This window comes from Meles meles, chromosome 1 (assembly GCF_922984935.1).
Source record: "Meles meles chromosome 1, mMelMel3.1 paternal haplotype, whole genome shotgun sequence".
In the NCBI taxonomy this organism is placed as follows: domain Eukaryota; kingdom Metazoa; phylum Chordata; class Mammalia; order Carnivora; family Mustelidae; genus Meles; species Meles meles.
In genome coordinates, this window is record NC_060066.1 from 201,906,408 (window position 1) to 201,925,163 (window position 18,756).

Consider the following 18,756-nt stretch of genomic DNA (forward strand, 5'->3'; position numbering starts at 1 on the left):
GAGGTGTTATAGGATGTAACAACTGTGTTAGCCTTCTACCAGTGGAAAAAATGTGAATTGCAGTAATGGATTTTGGACGTAAATTAACAGTCCAACATTAAATTGAATTGAAATAAAGAATAAAATTGGCTAGTTTTATTTCCCTTGCAGTTTTAGTGGGAAAAGATACAGAAGAATGAAGAAAGTTTTGGTTTTCTTAGAACAATGGTATCTTTTTGTAAAAATATATTTTCTTACAGTCTCCAGAGTTAAAGCAGGAATAGTTATGTCATAGTGTTTAGGTTTGGGAATGCAGTTTCGGTTTTGCTTTTGTCCACTCAGAGTTCTAATGTTGTGACCCATGAGATTTCTATAGTTGCTGGATAGGATCATTCAGGATATTGTACTTTGTGGGACATTTTACATACTTGATCTATACTTGACAACTTTAAATTAATTCAGTCCTATTTCATCCTTCATAATGACATGCATTATTAATGTTTTTATTTTTAAAATTTTTAAAATTTTTATTTTTTTAAAAAGATTTTATTTGTCAGAGAGCGAGAGAGAGTGTGAACATAAGTAGGGGCGGCAGCAGGCAAAGGGGGAAGCAAGCTTCCTGCTGAGACAGGACCCTGATGTGAGACTTGATCCCAGGACCCTGGGATCATGACCGGAGCCGAAGACAGGTAGACGCTTAATGACTGAGCCACCCAGCACCCCCATGTATGATATCTTTGTGAAGCAGTGGATAGTGTAAAAATTCTGCCCTTATCCTTATATTTTATACAAGTTCTCTTCCTTTTTCATTATCATGCCTTTTTCGATTTCATATATTGAAAGAAGGAGCAGGGCTCCTGGCTGGCTCAGTTGGCAGAACATGTGACTCTTGATTTTGGGGTTGTAGGTTCGAGCCCATGTTGGGTGTAGAGATTATTTAAATAAGTAAAATCCAAAAAAAGAGAAGGTGTAAATTGACTCATTACCATATTGCCATAAGGCTTAAATAAGAAATGATGCAGAAAAAGATCCTTATCATTTGTTTTCATCTCCTGAAATCAGTTGCCTGTATCTTCTCTATAGTAATTTGTGCAATGGGATTTGTACTGTTGCTTTCTTTTTCAATGAGGCAATAATAACTTGAGGCTGTCACTTTAAGAATATTACTTACGCTGAGCATTGATCCAGGATAGTAGCTTTTCTTACAGTGGACCAGGCAAAGTTTAGGAACATTCAGCTGGGAAATGGAACATTAGTGTTTCAGCGTACTGGTGGGAGATTTCTGTTGACTTTGATTACTTGTTTTCTGATTTCTCAAAATCTGCCTTTTGAGGAAATCCTGATTATAGGTCAAACTCAGGGTCAGATATGATTGCCATTGATCAAGAAGCTTCATCCTAATGAGAGGTCATCATTCATGAAATTTCAGTACACAGGTGTGCTTAAAAAGTTACTGGTCCCTTCTTTTTTCCCTGACATCAGTAGGAAACATGCAGGTCATTATGTCATCTCATAGGTCTTTGAACTTCTTTGATGAAATTTGGTCTTTGAAAATTTTTTATCTGCCTAATTGACATTTAATGTGGAGAGTATGTAGTAAGTACTTTAATAATCAATTTAGAGTCTGTTGTCCTTTAATATTTAATACTCTCTAATCTTCTAATTTTATTTATTTCTGAAATCTGTTAATTTTGTATAGAAAATGAAAGTGGGGAATTAAAAATATTTTGCATTTTCTATTTCTACTTAGAGTCTTAATTCACTTATTACATACCATCCAGCTAGTTTTAAAAATGATTTTGCTTATATTTCCTAATGATATAATTTATAGCAATTTGAACCACAGAGGTGTCAATAGGGTATGCATCCTGTATTTCAGTTATGACATTTAAAAAATAAAAACGTGCTCTAGAGCATTGCACATGCATATTACACTGCTCATTGATTGAATTACAATTTTAAGTGGTACTATGAGAAGCCATTTGGTTCCTACCTTGAGCCCAAGCGTAAAAAAGTGAACATCCAGTGATTTATGCTGAGGATACAGAGGTTGGTGAAAGCTGGTAATAAGCTTAATGCAAGCAGAATTAGGGGCACCTGGGTGGCTCAATTGGCTGAGCAACTGCCTTCAGCTCATGTCATGATCCTGGAGTCTTGGGATCAAGTCCCACTTCGGGCTCCCTGCTCAGCTCCTTCTGCCGGTCCCCCTGCTCATGCACTCTCATGCTTTCAAATAAATCTTTAAAAAAAAAATGCAGGCAGAATTAGGTTGAGATATGTTGTAGTGAAAGAGCTTTATATGCCTGTCATTTCTTTGAATTCACTTATTTATGGAGAAAATGCCTAGAAGTACCTATTTCGTACTAATTTGTAGAGGCTGTTTTTAGTAGAAATGGTACTAAACAGCTTATTTGTGAATTACTAAAGTTGATTTTTTATTGAGCTATTATTCACATATCATAACACTCACACTTTTGAAGTGTATAGTTCAGTGAGTTTAGCATATTTATGAAGATAGGATTTATGAAGATAAGCAATCATGACCACTAAGAATTAAAGGAGAAAATTGCTTTGTAAAATAAATTCACTTGGTCTGATGCATTACCTGCCCAGTCTGTAGTACTAGGTATTTGTTTGCTGTGGGCAGATGATTCAGTTTGAGCCAAGAATTTGGAAGTTTCTGGAATTTTGGGGGTGAAACTTCATTGAGGCTTCTGTGAGATGAAATATTTTGACCAGGTTGTGATACTGTTTTTTACTATGCAATGAAGTGTTCTGTCTGTGGACACACTGATATAATAGGAAGAGAGTGATCTCTATTTTATTAATTAATGAATTAAGTTAATTAAAGAAGAGTGTGATCTTTACAATTCAGGGAGACCTGGCCTGACCATTTAGCTTTGTTAACTTGGGCAAGTTACTTCCTGCTGAACCTAAGTTTACAGGAGATACTGTAAAGTGGTTCAGTGAAGACAACATAGTTTGTTAGGCTTGCAGGCTACTTTAGATTCAGGTCTCTTGACCTCTGTTTTCACAGAACTGTTTTTGTTTTAAAATAAGTGATTTTTACTCAGAACTTCTTTTTAAGAAACAGTTTATCAATCCACAGTGTTCTGTTGGTGGCTTCCGATAATAAAATAAAAACAAAATCATCATTCTGTATGTATGGCCCAGGAGAAAGAATGTTTGTTACTGGGACTATTGACCATAAAAATGATTGCCTCTTTACAAATCTTGTAATTATATTTTAGCTAATAAAATAACTAACAGAAATCAGGAACCTTAGCCTTCCTTTGTAATCTTAAATGGTGTGGCTCAACCTTTGGGGCAGAGTACTGAGAACTCTCATTTGAGAACTAGTTCTTATAGCGTGAGAATTAGCCTTAGCTAGAAAAAGCAATAGCTGTTGGCTTTGCAGAAGAAAAAATCGTCTTATATTTTCCACCATTCATGTAACCACAATGCGGTACTGTAATTCAAAGAAAGTTTTATTTTAGCCAAGGGTAATCTTCATTTTGAGAGAATTGACAAACTCATAATGAAGAGCTTTTGTCCTGGAACTTGTTAGCCTTATGTTTTCTACGTTGCAAACTTATATATAATTTGGATGAAGTAGTTCCTTTATGAAATGCTTTAGCTTTGTTATTTTTTGAAGCATTTTATTTTATTATTATTTTTTTTATTTTCCAAATACTGTTTGCTGAAATTTTACAGCATTTTAAATCAGTTCTTTGTGTCTAGGCATTTATGACAACAACTTGAACTGTGGTCTCAGGTTGCTAGTTTTAAGAATTGTCTAGAGACTGGTAGAGTGTTACTAATTTTTTTTTTAAGATTTTATTTATTTATTTGACAGACAGATCACAAGTAGGCAGAGAGGCAGGCAGAGAGAGAGAGGAGGAAGCAGGCTCCCTGCTGAGCGAAGAGCCTGATGTGGGGCTCTATCCCAGGACCCCAGGATCATGACCTGAGCAGAAGGCAGAGGCTTTAACCCACTGAGCCACCCAGGCACCCCCAGTGTTACTAATTTTGAATGACTAAAGCGTTGAGGGTTTTTTTTTTTTAAGATTTTATTTTATTTGACAGAGATTACAAGTAGGCAGAGAGGCAGGCAGAGAGAGAGGAGGAAGCAGGCTCCCTGCTGAGCAGAGAGCCCAATGTGGGACTCGATCCCAGGACCCTAGAATTATGACCTGAGCCGAAGGAAGAGGCTTTAAAGTTTAAGTGGGTTAAACACTGAGCCACCCAGGCGCCCCAGCTTTGAGGGTTTTTTTTTTTTTTAAATTTTATTTATTTGACAGAGAGAGATCACAAGTAGGCAGAGAGGCAGGCAGAGAGAGTGAGAGGGAAGCAGGCTCCCTGCCGAGCAGAGAGCCCGATGTGGGACTCGATCCCGGGACCCTGAGATCATGACCTGAGCCGAAGGCAGCGGCTTAAACCACTGAGCCACCCAGGTGCCCGCTTTGAGGGTTTTTGCTTTATTTTCCCTCTCCCACCTCAGTAAACTGTTGCTACTTACATATAAAGGATTTATCTTCTAATGATTCAGATTTCTTCAATTTGTGGTGATTCATGTAGAGTTATTATTTGCAACTGTCATTTTGTCTTCCACAATGTTTCATTGCATTAGAAAGAATTATGATACAAGTATGAAGTATCTGTTAGGTATAATGAAGCATTCTATTTCATTTTGGTTTTATTATATTCGTAGTCATTTTTTAAAAAAGTATGGTTGAATTATTATAGAAACATACAATACAGTTATGTAATCCTACTCTCTGGAGAGAATTGCTGTTAATCTTTTGGTTGTCTTTGTGTGTTTTTTTTTTTTTTTTTTCTGGTTGTCATTCTTAAAGAGGTAAAATATCACTTTACCAGGTAGATGGAACTTACATCATTTGGTTTTGAAACTTAATAAAATGATAGTCTTTTGTCTGGCAACATGCTGGAATATTTTAAGTATTATGCTGGAGAGCCTTTTTTTTTTTTTTTTTTTTTTTAATGGGGATATGGGGAAAGTAGCAGCTAAGTAGAAAAATAAGGAGACAATTATATTCGCCATTTCTGTGTAGTTAGCAGAACAGACTGTGTCTTTGTCAGTAATTTCCACGTATCTTCCTGAATATCCTCCTTATACTTTAAGTTTTTTCTCTCGAAGCTAAAGGTGGTAGAGTCTCATCTGGACCTAAAGTGTGGAGGCTTGTGCAGTTTTACTTGTTTTGAGTTGCCATGGAATGTTTATCATGGGAATCACTTTTGGAGAGATTGATCTGATTACATTAAGAAATTTGAAATATTTGTTTTCCAGTTTTGTAGAGAAGTAAATGAGTAACCTTACTAATTGAGTGACGAAAGTTGGGTCATTGACAGAACCTTGTGACGGTAATTTTCTGTTAATGCTAAAGCAAGGCATTTTTGAGTTCTCTTATCCTTAACTCACTCTTCTAGAATTCCTAGAGGACCTGTGCAACAGCCCCTCGAGGACCGAATCTTCACTCCTGCTGTCTCGGCGGTGTACAGCACGGTGAGTACCTGAGGTCTCTATTGCGGAGCCTCACTTCTGGCACATGAGCCTTTGATATCACAGCAATGTTTGTTTGATTGTCATGTGAAAGGTTTTTGACAAAGGTTCATTAAAATCAGAAATTGAATTAGGTGTATTTAATATAAGAAGGGTGAATAGGCTTTTTTCCCCTTCATCATAATTTAATAGTGAAACAAACATTGTCTTAAGATACATTGGCTAATATACCTGTTGTCTTTTTCTTCCTTTTTCATCTTTCTGTAAATCAACTTCTGGCCTTGTCTTGTGACTCTTGAAGACATTGAGTTTTAATTTTCTTTTTTGATACTAAAATTTTTAAAAAATTTTTTAATATTTAAAGGTTTTTTCATTTTTTCCCCTTCTCTGATTACAAAAAAATGCAAAAGAAGTTTGGAAATGAGAACTTTGGTTTTAATCTGGGAAATTTAATTTTTTATGTTAAATGATTAATTCAAATTCATAAATGAAGGGACATTTAAAAGGTAGAGGATGAAGGTCATAAAATTAAAAGCAGATTTCAGGTGTCTCACAGTGAGCCTAAGGGAATTTAAGGAGAATGGAAGAGTCAAATATCTTTTTATTGTTTCAGTTTTTCATACCAATAATTCCTCATCTTCCAAATAGGGTGCTTCAAAGAAACTCAGAATGGTGAGAAAGATGAGTAAATAAGTCATTGTAATCTAACATGGTATGATAAAGCAATGATTCTTATCCTTTTGGGTTATGAATTACTTTTAGAATCTGAACCTAGCCACAATGCTTTATTCTTAAAAGAGAGCATATGCCCAGTGTTTACATATAATTTCAGAATTTTGCAAATATTCATTAGACCATTCATCAGCCCAAGGTTAAGAACCTTTAGTTAGGGATGCAAAGGAGTTAGTTAAGAACCTTTAGTTAGAGATGGGAAAGGAAGAGGCCACTTCATTGAGGACATGGCACTAAGGTGGAAGGCATAGAACTTCTCTAGGCAGAGTAGGGAACACAAGGCCTTCTAGGAAGTCAGAATTTAGACACATGCTTAATGGAGTGGTCAGTAGTCAGCTTTGTGTGGCAGTGTTCTGTAGTGGAAGTAGAGGTGAGGTAGTAGATGGGTTTTGGAGGTTTTAAGATAGTTGTGAAGACTTAGAACCTTATTGTGTAGGAATGAGTAGGTAGGATGGTTTCCCTGAAACAAGTCTCAGTTTACACCTGTTATAGTTCAGTTAACACTTGTAAATTATTTGAACCCCCAACTCTTCAGATGGACTCCATTTAGGTGACAAATTGCCTGATCATCCTAGTAATTGAGAACCTTCAATTTACATTGAAAAACAGTTTTTAGTTTTTTTTCTGGCATAAGCTTTCTGTAGGCCAAAGGGTTTTGTTTTGTTGTGTTGTGTTTTGTTAGTACTGACCTTAAGGGCACCTTAAATTTGTCTGGCATAACTTTTTTTTTTTTTTAAGATTTTATTTATTTGACAGACAGAGATCACAGGTAGGCAGAGAGGCAGACAGAGAGAGAGGAAGGGAAGCAGGCTCCCTGCTGAGCAGAGAGCCCGATGTGGGGCTCAATCCCAGGACCCTGGGATCACTACCTGAGCCGAAGGCAGAGGCTTTAACCCACTGAGCCACCCAGGCGCCCTGAGTCTGGCATAACTCATAAAATACATTTTTTTTCTAATTAGAAGTGTGCTCTTGCCATTTGATTTCTGTTTTCAAGATTGAGAGAAGTATAAGAAGGAAATGAAAATTTCTAGTAGTCTTGAGTGATTTCTAGAAGTAACTACTATAACCATTTTTTTTGGTATAGTTTCCTTTGTCTTTTTTTCTGTGTTGTAGGCTCTATATAAGATATTTTATTCTATTTGGTCAGTTTATGTTATAGTGTTAGCTTTTCCTATGCTATTTGAAGCATGTCGTAAATAATGGTTATCTATTTTGTCATAAGAATTTAATATTCACTGGACATTTGACAGATATTTCTTGAGCTTTTAATGTGTGTCAGGCACTGTTTGGCATTGTGGATGTAGTAGTGAGCAAACCAAACCCACTGTACTCATGGAGTTTATACTGTTCTGTGGGATAGAAGGAAAGTAAACAAATATATGTGCAATATAGTGGTGGGTAGGAATAAGTGTCTTGATGAAAATGGAGTAGTATAAAGGGATGGAGGATGACTGGACAATCCTGGACATTCTGTCTAAAGGCATTTAAGTAGAAAGCTAAGAAGTGAGGGAGTGGCCTTGTAGATTTCTAGGAAAAACGTATTTCTGGTAAAAGAAATAGTAGTGCAAAGGCTTAGGGATAGCAGTGTGCTTAATGTGGTCTTAGAACTGCAAGGAAACTCGTGTGGTTGGAGTGGAGAGAGGGTAGGGATAGAATTCAGAGAAGTAGAATTCAGAGAGCATCATATTATGTAGGGCATTATTTACTATGGTAAGAATTTGGATTTTAATCTAAATGTGATGGAAAGCCTTTAGAAACTTAAAAGCAGTAGGTCTGAGTTTCTGTTTAAAGGCCACTGTAGCTATTCTACAGAGAGTAGACTGATAAGGGCAGGTGCTGTGGTGCTGAAGTGGAAGCAAGATGAGTTAAGAGGTTATTAGAGTCAGAATGCAAGGTGGTGCAGCCACTCTGGAAAACAGCATGGAGGTTCCTCAAAAAAGTTGAAAATAAAACTACCCTACGACCTAGCAATTGCACTACTGGGTATTTACCCCAAAGATACAAATGTAGTGATCCGAAGGGGCACCTGTACCCCAATGTTTATAGCAGCAATGTCCACAACAGCCAAACTGTGGAAAGAATCTAGATGTCCATCAACAGATGAATGGTTGAAGAAGATGTGGTATATATACAATGGTCTATTACGCAGCCATCAGAAAAAACCCTGAAATCTTGCCATTCGCAACAACTTGGATGGAACTAGAGGGTATTATGCTAAGCGAAATAAATCAATCAGAGAAAGACATTTATCATATGATCTCACTGATATGAGGAATTCGAGAAAGAAGACCAAGGTTCATAAGGAAATGGAGGGAAAAATGAAACAAGACAAAACCAGAGAGGGAGAAAAAACTTACGTTTTTACAATCTCAGGAAACAAACGGAGGGTTGCTGGAGTGGTGGCAGGTGGGAGGGATGGGGATGCTGGGTGATGGACATTGGGTAGAGTATGTGCTATGGTGAGTGCTATGCATTGTGTGAGACTGCTGAATCACAGACCTGTACGCCTGAAACAAATAATACTAAGATTATATGTTAATTTAAAAAAATCTACGGGCGCCTGGCTGGCCTCTGCCTTTGGCTCAGGTCATGATCAGAAGGTCCTGGAATCGAACCCCACATCAAGCTCTCTGCTCTGCTGGGAGCCTGCTTCCCCCTCTTCCTCTGCCTGCCTCTCTGCCTACTTGTGGTCTCTCTCTCTCTCTCTGTCAAATAAATAAATAAAATCTTTTAAAAAAAATCTAAAAAAAAAGGTGATTGTAGTAAAATAGGCAGAAGATGATTGTGGCTTCCTCCAAGGCAGTACAGAAAAAGAGATGAGTAGTGGAATTTGGTATGTATTTTGAAAGTAGACTCAAAAGGATATCACGGTAGCTTGGATGTGAGATATGAAAGAAGAGTAAATGGTGTTGCTAGGGATTTAGCTTGAGTAACTGAATGAACATGGTACTTTTCATGCAGATGAACACTGGGGTGAGGACCAGGGTTTTTGTTCAGAAAAATCAGTAGATGTAAACATTATTTAGGGGAGAAGTTCAACATTAGCTTGTTTCTAATATTACCTATTAGAAATAACTTATTTGAATTTAAAGCCTTTTCTGAATTGTGGATTATTTTTATGGAATAACGTCCTAGAAAATGAAACTACTGAGTTAAAAATGTAGACATGTTTTTGAAATTCCTCATAAATGAAGACATGTGACTTTGTAAACTTAGTGATTTGGAGAGGAGGTTATCCAAATCATGTGAATGATAGCACAATGCCTGCTACAGAGTTTACAGGTTATGTTTTGAAACAAAGGTTTTGAATTTTGTTTTTGGGTTAGATCAAATTTGACATTTTAGTATTTGAAGCCACTGCCATATTAATAGTCCTTTAGTCAATGAAAAAAGTGGGTGCACCAAGTATATGTGATGCCTATTCTGGAAGGACAAGAGATTTTATGTTAGGCAATAAAAACTTACCTTAAAATATGGCAGTCCTCACTTTCTTGATCACTTGTTTCCATTCTTAGCAATTTAAGTCTCTGCCTCTCTTTTACAGTCTTATGTACTTTAACTGAATGAGTAAGAGAGTTTGTGACCAGGTGCTTTGACTTTTTTTTTTTTTTAAGATTTTATTTATTTATTTGACAGACAGAGATAGGCAGAGAGGCAGGCAGACACAGAGCGGGAAGCAGGCTCCCTGCTGAGCAGAGAGCCTGATGCGGGGCTCGATCCCAGGACCCTGGGATCATGACCTGAGCCGAAGGCAGAGGCTTTAACCCACTGAGCCACCCAGGCGCCCTGCTTTGACATTTTTAATCCCCCATCTTCTCAGCCCCAAGATATGTTACTTGTTACTATTTCTCTAGTGTCTAGGTCCATTAGCATGATTTCTATCATAAAATACAGGCTAACCCTCAGTTCACCTCCTCCTGTCTCACCATATGGTGCCCATATGTTCCTTTAATTGAGTTGGTTGAATTCCTTGAAAGGCAAAAATGAATCCTGGCCAGTCTTAAAAATTATACAATCAAAGATTTTATTTTTTTGATCTATTATATAGGCTTTATGTCTTCATGTCAGCATTTTAGATAGGTTTTCTAATATCTGCTGATAATCAAAAAAGCATCAAAAGGAAGACTTTTTTTTTAAAGATTTATTTATTTTGGAGAGAGAGGTGGATGGCGGGGGGTGGGAGAGGGAGAGAGATCCATGCTGAGTGTGGAGCCTGACATGGGGCTCAATCCCAGGACCCTGAGATCATGAACTGAGCCCAAACCAGGAGTTGGATGCTTAATCAACTACATCACCCAGGTGACCCAGGACTCAGTTTTTATAATGCTGTCATGTTACTTGTTTTAGGCTGATTGTCATTTATTTATTTATTTTAGCCCGATTTCTAGAAGTTTCTCTCTCTCTCTTTTTAAAATATTTTATTTATTTATTTGACAGAGAGAGGGATCACAAGTAGGCAGAGAGGCAGGCAGAGAGAGAGGGGGAGGCAGGCTCCCTGCTGAGCAGAGAGCCCGATGTGGGGTTCGATCCCAGGACCCTGGGATCACGACCCGAGCCGAAGGCAGAGGCTTAACCCTCTGAGCCACCCAGGCACCCGTAGAACATTTATCAGGAATGGGAGAGATACTTTTGTCATTATTCCTTATTAGCCACAATTACATGAGAGTGATTGTTTATATGAACAAAAAAAGAATGAAGCCCATAGTTTTTAAGTTCTAGTAAGAGAAATATATATTATATGGTAGAGAGGAAATGGCAAAGCTGAAGAAGAATGAGCTGATTTGAAGTATATTTATTTATTTATTTATTTTCAGTATTTTATTTATTTGAGAGAGACAGTGAGAGAGAGCATGAACAACGAGAAGGTCAGAGAGAGAAGCAGACTCCCTGTGGAGCTGGGAGCCCGATGCGGGACTCGATCCCGGCACTCCGGGATCATGACCTGAGCCGAAGGCAGTGGTCCAACCAACTGAGCCACCCAGGCATCCCTGAAGTATATTTATTAATAACTCTCCTAATTGGCATGCTTCTTAAGAACAAACTATGGGATTTTACCATGTTGTATATTTTTGGCTTAATATTTTATTTAGAGAAATTAGATTTTATAACTGTTAAGCCAGTATTTATTTTTTTAAGTGGGTTCTGCGCCAGCATAGATTCTAACATGGGGCTTGAACTCACCACCCGATGTCAAGAGTTGGTTGCTTAACTTACTTACTGAGCCATCTAGGTGTCCCTAAGCGAGTATTTTTAATAAAATTGCAGAACTAAACTTAATGCAAAATTTTCTGGAACAATGACTTTACTACAAGAAGCAGCAATCACACATATTCTGGTGGATTGGAAGAGTTGTGTTATTAACAGTTTCTGCAAAATTCCTGTAAATAAGTTAATCTGAATAAATTACTCCTTAATGCTGTAACATTTATCCTTTCTAGCCAGGTTATACTTTTAAAGTCTTGATTCTGTCATACTGTAGTTCTGTGATATCTAATTAGAAAATAATGCTTTTATGTTTTTTTTCTAGCCACTGATAAATACTGAGTAGGCCAACGTATCAGTGGAGATACCTGCACAGGGACAAAATTTAGCATGGGTGGATCAATACTCCTTAGACAGCTGTATCTAGCAAGATGTAAATCCACTTAATTGCCCTATAATGCAGCCCAGAATGAAAATCCATTTTTCCCCCCAGTGGTAAATATGCCAGTTCAACTGATGATTTGTTTTTGTAGACTTTATTAAAAACAGCTTTATTGGGGTATATTTGACAGACATTATATATAGTGCCAGTAATTTAAATATATCTAAAGTGTACTATTTAAAGTGTATAATTTGGGAAATTTTAACATATGTATATACCCATGAAAATCTTTGCCACAATCAAAATTAACATGCATCATTCTTAAGTTCTTCATTTGTCTTTCTAATCTTTCCTTTCCACCTTCCCCCACCATTGGTCTGCTTTTTTTTTATTATGGATTCATTTTGTAGATCTTTATTAAAAGCTATAATAGGAAAAGGAATAATGCAGTAGGTGCTGGTTGTTTTTTGACTTTAGTTACCAGGTTAATTATTTTGAGATATTTCCATATTGTGTTTATCAGTAGCTTCTTCCTGGGAGAAAAAGTAAACACTATTATTATTATTACTATTATTATAATATCTTTAGAGAAGATAAACTTTAGGCTCAAAATACAGGGCTGACACAATTACATGTTCTATATATTCTTTTTCTCTCTAAGGATAGAGTTTGGTTTTCGTTAAACATAATGAAAATCATATGATTATACAATTTGGTTGCTTTCTTTATTTTTAATTTATTTTTAAAAGGTTTTATTTATTTATTTGACAGAGATCAAAAGTAGGCAGAGAGGCAGGTAGAGAGAGAGAAAGAGACAGGGAGGCAGGCTCCCTGCTGAGCAGAGAGCCCGATGGGGGGCAAGATCCCAGGACCCTGAGATCATGACCTGAGCCAAAGGCAGAGGCTTAACCCACTGAGCCACCCAGGCGCCCCTGCTTTCTTTTTTATTTTTTAATACATTGTATTGTAAATAATTTCCTATGTTATTACATGACACTTACAAACATTGTAAGCACAAACGTAAGTTTAAGTTTCGTGTCAATGGGGTGAACCATAATTTCCATAATGAATAAATTTAAAAACTAGTGTTTTTCTTGAAGATTCCCTTTATTTTCTGTTTTAAATAATTTTATGATATGTACATATGCATAAATAAGATACATACACATATGTGTGCATATTTTCTTCTGTTTAAATAGGATTTTTACCTTAGGTGAAGATTTTCAAAAGTAACCTTAGTTTGTTAAAATAACACACATAATAGATACTTATGTGTATCTTTAAAGATGCTTAATATTTTTGATATTATACAGTTAATGGTAGGTTATGTTGCCACACAGTATAGGAGTGTATCCATTTCATTGTATCTGGACTTTGAGGGGTTCACATTTAAAAAAAAATATATATTTTATTTATTTAGAGCATGAGTAGGGGGAGGGGCCAGGGGAGAAGGAGAAAGAATCTCAAGCAGATTCTACATTGAGCACGGACCCATTGTGGGCCTAAATCTCACTATCCTGAGGTTATGACCTGAGCTGAAATCAATTTGGCACCTAAACTACTGAGCCACCCAGACACCCCAGGTGTTCACATTTCAACTGTGTTTGCTAACTTGATCGGTTAAAAGTGCTATTTCACAGTTCACGAAGGAGAAAATTAGCAGGTTTTAAGTGGCTGTGGAAGAATGTTTAACATTGGTAAAATGATATCATATTTTGTCTGTAAAATTAGCAAAGGTTTAATTATTACCCGTTTCTCAGTTGTAGAAATGTAGTAATTAGGAATGTTTAGGGACTTTTTAAAAGCCTTTTAATACTTTTTCCCATTCAGTATTTTTACATTGTGGCGTATACAAAAGAAATGAAATATTCCTGTCTGTTGTGACAAAAAGGATTTTATTGTAAGAAGATTGTAGTTTTACAATTATTATTGTTGTCACTTTTCTCTAATAGCATTGCTGATACATGAACATATTTAGAAATCTAGGTTTTTTTGTTTGAAATTTAAATAAAAGATGAAAATCACATGTAGATATTTCTTCTTTTTTATTTATTTAAAATAAAAGCTATGTGATTTTTTTCTTTATAAAGATTTTATTTATTTGACAGAGAGGGATCACAAGTAGGCAGAGGGAGAGAGAGATGGGGAAGCAGGCTCCCCGCTGTGCAGAGATCCCGATGTGGGGCTCGATCCCAGGATCCTGAGATCATGACCTGAGCTGAAGGCAGAGGCCTAACCCATTGAGCCACCCAGGCGCCCCTAGATATTTCCTGTTTTTAGAAAAAAATTGTGGTAAAATAGGCTCATCATAAAATTTACCATCTTAATCATTTTATTTTTTAAAATTGTTTTTTAAAATTTATTTATTTTTTGTTTGTTTATTTAATTTTGTTTAATCTGTACACCCAATGTGGGGCTCAAACTCAGAACTCCAAGATCAAGAGCCATGTGCTCTTCTGACTGAGCTGGCTAGACATCCCCTGTCTTAATAATTTTCTTTTTTTTTTTTTTTTAGTTTATGTATTTGATAGATATCACAAGTAGGCAGAGAGGCAGGCAGAGAGAGAAGGGGAAGCAGGCTCCCTGCTGAGCAGAAAGCCCTATGTGGGGCTCTATCCCAGGACCCTGGGATCATGACTTGAGTCAAAGGCAGAAGCTTTAACCCACTGAGCCACCCAGGTGCCCTTGTCTTAATCATTTTAAAGTTCTACTAATACAGGCACATTTTTGTGCAGCCCCATCATCATCTATCCCTAAAAGTCTTCATTTTAAAAACTGAAACTCTGCCTGTTAAAACAACTACAACTACTATATAACAACTCTTCATTTCTCTTCCCCTTAGTTTCTGGAAACCACTATTCTACTTTCTATGTCTGTGATTTTCACTACTATAAGTACCTTGTGTAAGTCAAATTATACAGTATTTATCTTTTTGTGTCTAGTTTATTTCACTTAGCATAATGTCCTCAGTGTTTATCCATATTGTGGAGGTGTCAGAATGTCCTTCCTTTTTGTCCTTCCTTTTTGAGTCGTGTGGTTTTCCAGTTTTCCCAGCATCCTTTGTTCACAAGACTCTTTTTCCCATTAAATGGTCCTGGCATCCTTTTTTGAAAATCATGTGAGCATATGTGCGAGTATTTATTTTTGGTCCCTGTATTCTTTTCTATTGGTCTGCATGTCTGTGTTTATGCCAAAACCACACCGCTTTTTATTAATAAGCTTTGTAGTAAATTTTGAAATCAGGAAATGTGAGTCCTTCAGTCTTGTTCTTTTTCAAGATTGTTTTATCTATTTATGCTTTCTTGAAATTCCACATAAATTTTAGGTTGGAGTTTTCTGTTTCTGTAAAAAATATCGTTGGGATTTTGGTAGGGGTTGCATTAGATCTATAGTTCACTTTCAGCAGTATTGACATCTTAACAATATTAAGTCTTTAAATCTATGAATATGTAATGTATTTTCATTCATTTTATGTCTTCAATTTCTTACAGTGGCATTTTATATTTTTCATTGTAGAATTCTTTCAGTTTTTTGTTAATTTCTAAGTATTCCTTCGAAGGCTGTTGTAAATGGAATTGTTTTCCTCCTTTCCTTTTCAGATTATTTATCGCTCATGTTTAGAAATTCAACTGATTTTTGTGCCTTGACATCATATCTTGCTGCTTTCCTGAACTCATTTGTCATTCTGATGGTTTTCTTGTGGAAAGAGAATCTTTTCTACATAGAAGATCATATCACAAACAAGTAATTTTACTAATTTTTCAGTTCAGATGTCTTTTGTTTTTTATACTTGCCTAATTGTTTGGTTAGGGTTTCCAATACTGTGTTGAAAAGAAGTGGTGAAAGCACTTGCTTTGTTTTTGATTTTAGAGAGAAGCCTCAGTCTTTTGCCACTGAGTATGAAATTTGCTGTGGGTTTTTCATACATAGCTTTTATTACATTGAGGCAGTTTCCTTCTGTTTTTCGTTTGTTGAGTCTTTTTTGTCATGAAAAGGTGGTGAAATTTTTTCTGATCAAGTGGGTTTTCTCCTTCATGTTGGTGTGGTGTATTACACTGTTTGATTTTTATATATTGAATTGTCTTTGTGTATCAGGAATAAATCTCACTTGGTCATGATATATAATCCTTCTAATATGCTATTGGATTCTGTTTGCTAGTGTTGTGTGTCTCTTGTGTTGTTTTTGGGTTTTTTTTTTTTTAGGATTTTTGCATTGTTACTGGTCTGTCATTTTCTTGTACTGGTTTTTTTTTTTTTTTTTTTTACTTTAAGATTTTATTTCTTTATTTGACAGAGAGAGAGATTACTCGTAGACAGAGAGGCAGGCAGAGAGAGAGGGGGAAGCAGGCTCCCCGCTGAGCAGAGAGCCCTATGTGGGGCTCGATCCCAGCACCCTGAGATCATGACCTGAGCCGAAGGCAGAGGCTTAACCCACTGAGCCACCCAGCCCCTTGTAGTGTCTTTATCTGGCTTTGACATCAGGATCACAGTGGCCTCATAGAATGAGTTAGGAAGTTATTTCCTTCTCTTCAGGTTTTTGGAAAAGTTTGAGAAGAATTGGTGTTACTTCCTTTTAGATGTTTGGTATCCTTTCCCAGTGAAGCCATCAAATCCAGGGCTTTTCTACTTTTTGGAAGTTTTTTGAGTACTGATTCATTTTCCTTACTAGTTACTTATCTATTCAGATTTTCTGTTTCTTTGTGATTTAGTCTTAGGAGATTTTGCATTTCTAGGAATTTGTCTGTTTCACCTAGGTTATCCAATTTTTTGGTGTTTAGTTATTTTCTTAATAATTCACCATTGATTTAATGTTGAACTTAGAATTCTGTATAATCACTTGAAACAATTAAGGTCCCTTTGGTCAGTGGTTCTCAGCTAAGATGTTTTTGCCCTCTACGGCACATTTGGCAATGTCTGGAGACATTTTTCATTGTCACAATTTGGTGCAGGAATGGGAAAGGAATTCCCATAGCATTTGAAGGCTATATAGACCTGGGATGCAATTGAACATCCCAAAGTGCGCAGGACAGCCTTGCAACAAAAATTATTCAACCCGGGGCGCCTGGGTGGCTCAGTGGTTTGGGCCACTGCCTTCGGCTCGGGTCATGATCTCGGGGTCCTGGGATCGAGTCCCGTGTTGGGCTCTCTGCTTGGCAGGGAGCCTGCTTCCCTCTCACTCTCTCTGCTTGCCTCTCTGCCTACTTGTGATCTCTCTCTGTCAAATAAATAAATAAAATCTTTAAAAAAAAAAAATTATTCAACCCAAAATGTCAGTAATGCCATGGCTGAGCAAACCTGGATTTCTGTTTTACTTAGATGTTAGTAACATTATTAAGATGACTTAAAATTGTTAAATTAGTATTTGTTGAATATCCACCCTGTACTATATTACTTTTAGGAGAAAAACATTGGTATGAATGTAAAAACTAATGAAAATTGTAGTAAGTACTATGAAGGAGATACACAGGATACAAAATTAATAACAGAGTAATTTTTTTTTCTTTTTAAAAGATTTTATTTGTTAGAGAGAGAGAAAGCATGAGCAGAGTAGAGGGAAAGGGACAGGCAGCCTCCTGGTGGAGCAGGAAGCCCGTTGTGGGGCTCCATCTCAGGACCATGGGATCATGACCTGAGCTGAAGGCAGATGTTTAACCAACTGAGCTACGCAGACACCCTGATAACAGAGTAATTCTTAATTTGGTATGAGTGGGAAGCTTGAGAAGGTGGCATTTTAGGATATCCGAACTATGAGGAGAATTCAGCCCTTCATGGTTAGGGAGGAAATAAATGTGTGAATAGATTTTCAGAGGCTCCAAAGCATTCAGATGAGTAGAGCTCTCCTGGTGGTGGGAAGCTCAGTGCTCTGGAGACTGCACAAGATGGGATGCTGGGAACTGGTGCTGTCCATTAAAAGCCTGCCTGCTCAGCACTTGAAATGTGTCTAATGCGACCGAGGAGCTGAATTTTCAATTTTTTTTTTTTTAAGATTTTATTTATTTATTTGACAGAGAGATCACAAGTAAGCAGAGAGGCAGGCAGAGAGAGGAGGAAGCAGGCTCCCTGCGGAGCAGAGAGCCCGATGGGGGGCTCAGTCCCAGGACCCTGAGATCATGACCTGAGCCGAAGGCAGTGGCTTAATCCACTGAGCCACCCAGGCGCCCCTGAATTTTCAATTTTATTTAATTTTCGTTCTTTGAAATTTAAATAGCTGCTTGTGGTGATCATATTAGAAACTGCAGCTCTAGAGAGTGACAAAGTGTAGATCATGTTTATTTTGTAAGGTCCCTAAAAGGCATTTGGATTTTATTTGACATGCAGGAGCCATTGAAAGATTTCAAGTATGGAAATAACACGACAAAGATTTAAATTATAAAAATACTTTGATATTTATGGTATTAGTGGATGGATTGGAATTTGCAGTTTACATGGGGAGCAGTGATTAAATGTGGCTCGGGAACCCTACCAATCGAATTCAGATCCTGGCACTTTCACATAGCAGTTGTTTGTGTCCTTAAGCAAATTGCCTAACTTGTTTGTACCTCAGTTTCCTTCCTCATTGATAAAATATAGATGGTTATTATATTCATCTCCAAAGGTCATTATGAAGGTTAAATGAGACAAATCCATTTAAAACTGATTAAACCTGATATGTAATCATCATTCAGGTTTTAGCTGCAACTGCGTACCCTGTCAACACTCTGGTTTTACCACTATTATAATAAGAACCAGGGAATATTGACTGCTCTTTGAAATGACATCTGAACAACCTTAATGTAGTGTTAGATAAACTGCTTATGTGTTCCATAAGTAGTCTATTTTTATTATTATTAATTATTAATAATGTGGCTTTTAAAACTTTAGTATCACACAAGATAATGTTTGGAATGTCTATAGTAAAGTAAGCTCTTTTCTTTAATAAACTAATGTACATTTTAGAAAA

The 18,756-nt window shown here is 36.8% G+C and overlaps 1 protein-coding gene across 21 annotated transcripts in view; it reads left to right on the top strand.

Moving 5' to 3' along the window:
* The window catches only part of EIF4G3 (eukaryotic translation initiation factor 4 gamma 3), a 362,972-nt gene that overhangs the window by 90,860 nt on the left and 253,356 nt on the right, over positions 1 to 18,756 (top strand). For 20 of the 21 annotated variants that reach the window (XM_046002289.1, XM_046002331.1, XM_046002445.1 and 17 more), the window contains exon 2: positions 5,428 to 5,503. In XM_046002289.1, the coding sequence (XP_045858245.1) occupies positions 5,428 to 5,503 (76 nt within the window). Of the gene's footprint in view, positions 1 to 4,228; positions 4,239 to 5,426; positions 5,504 to 18,756 lie in introns of those variants that run through there. The other variant, XM_046002436.1, reaches the window with a different exon arrangement.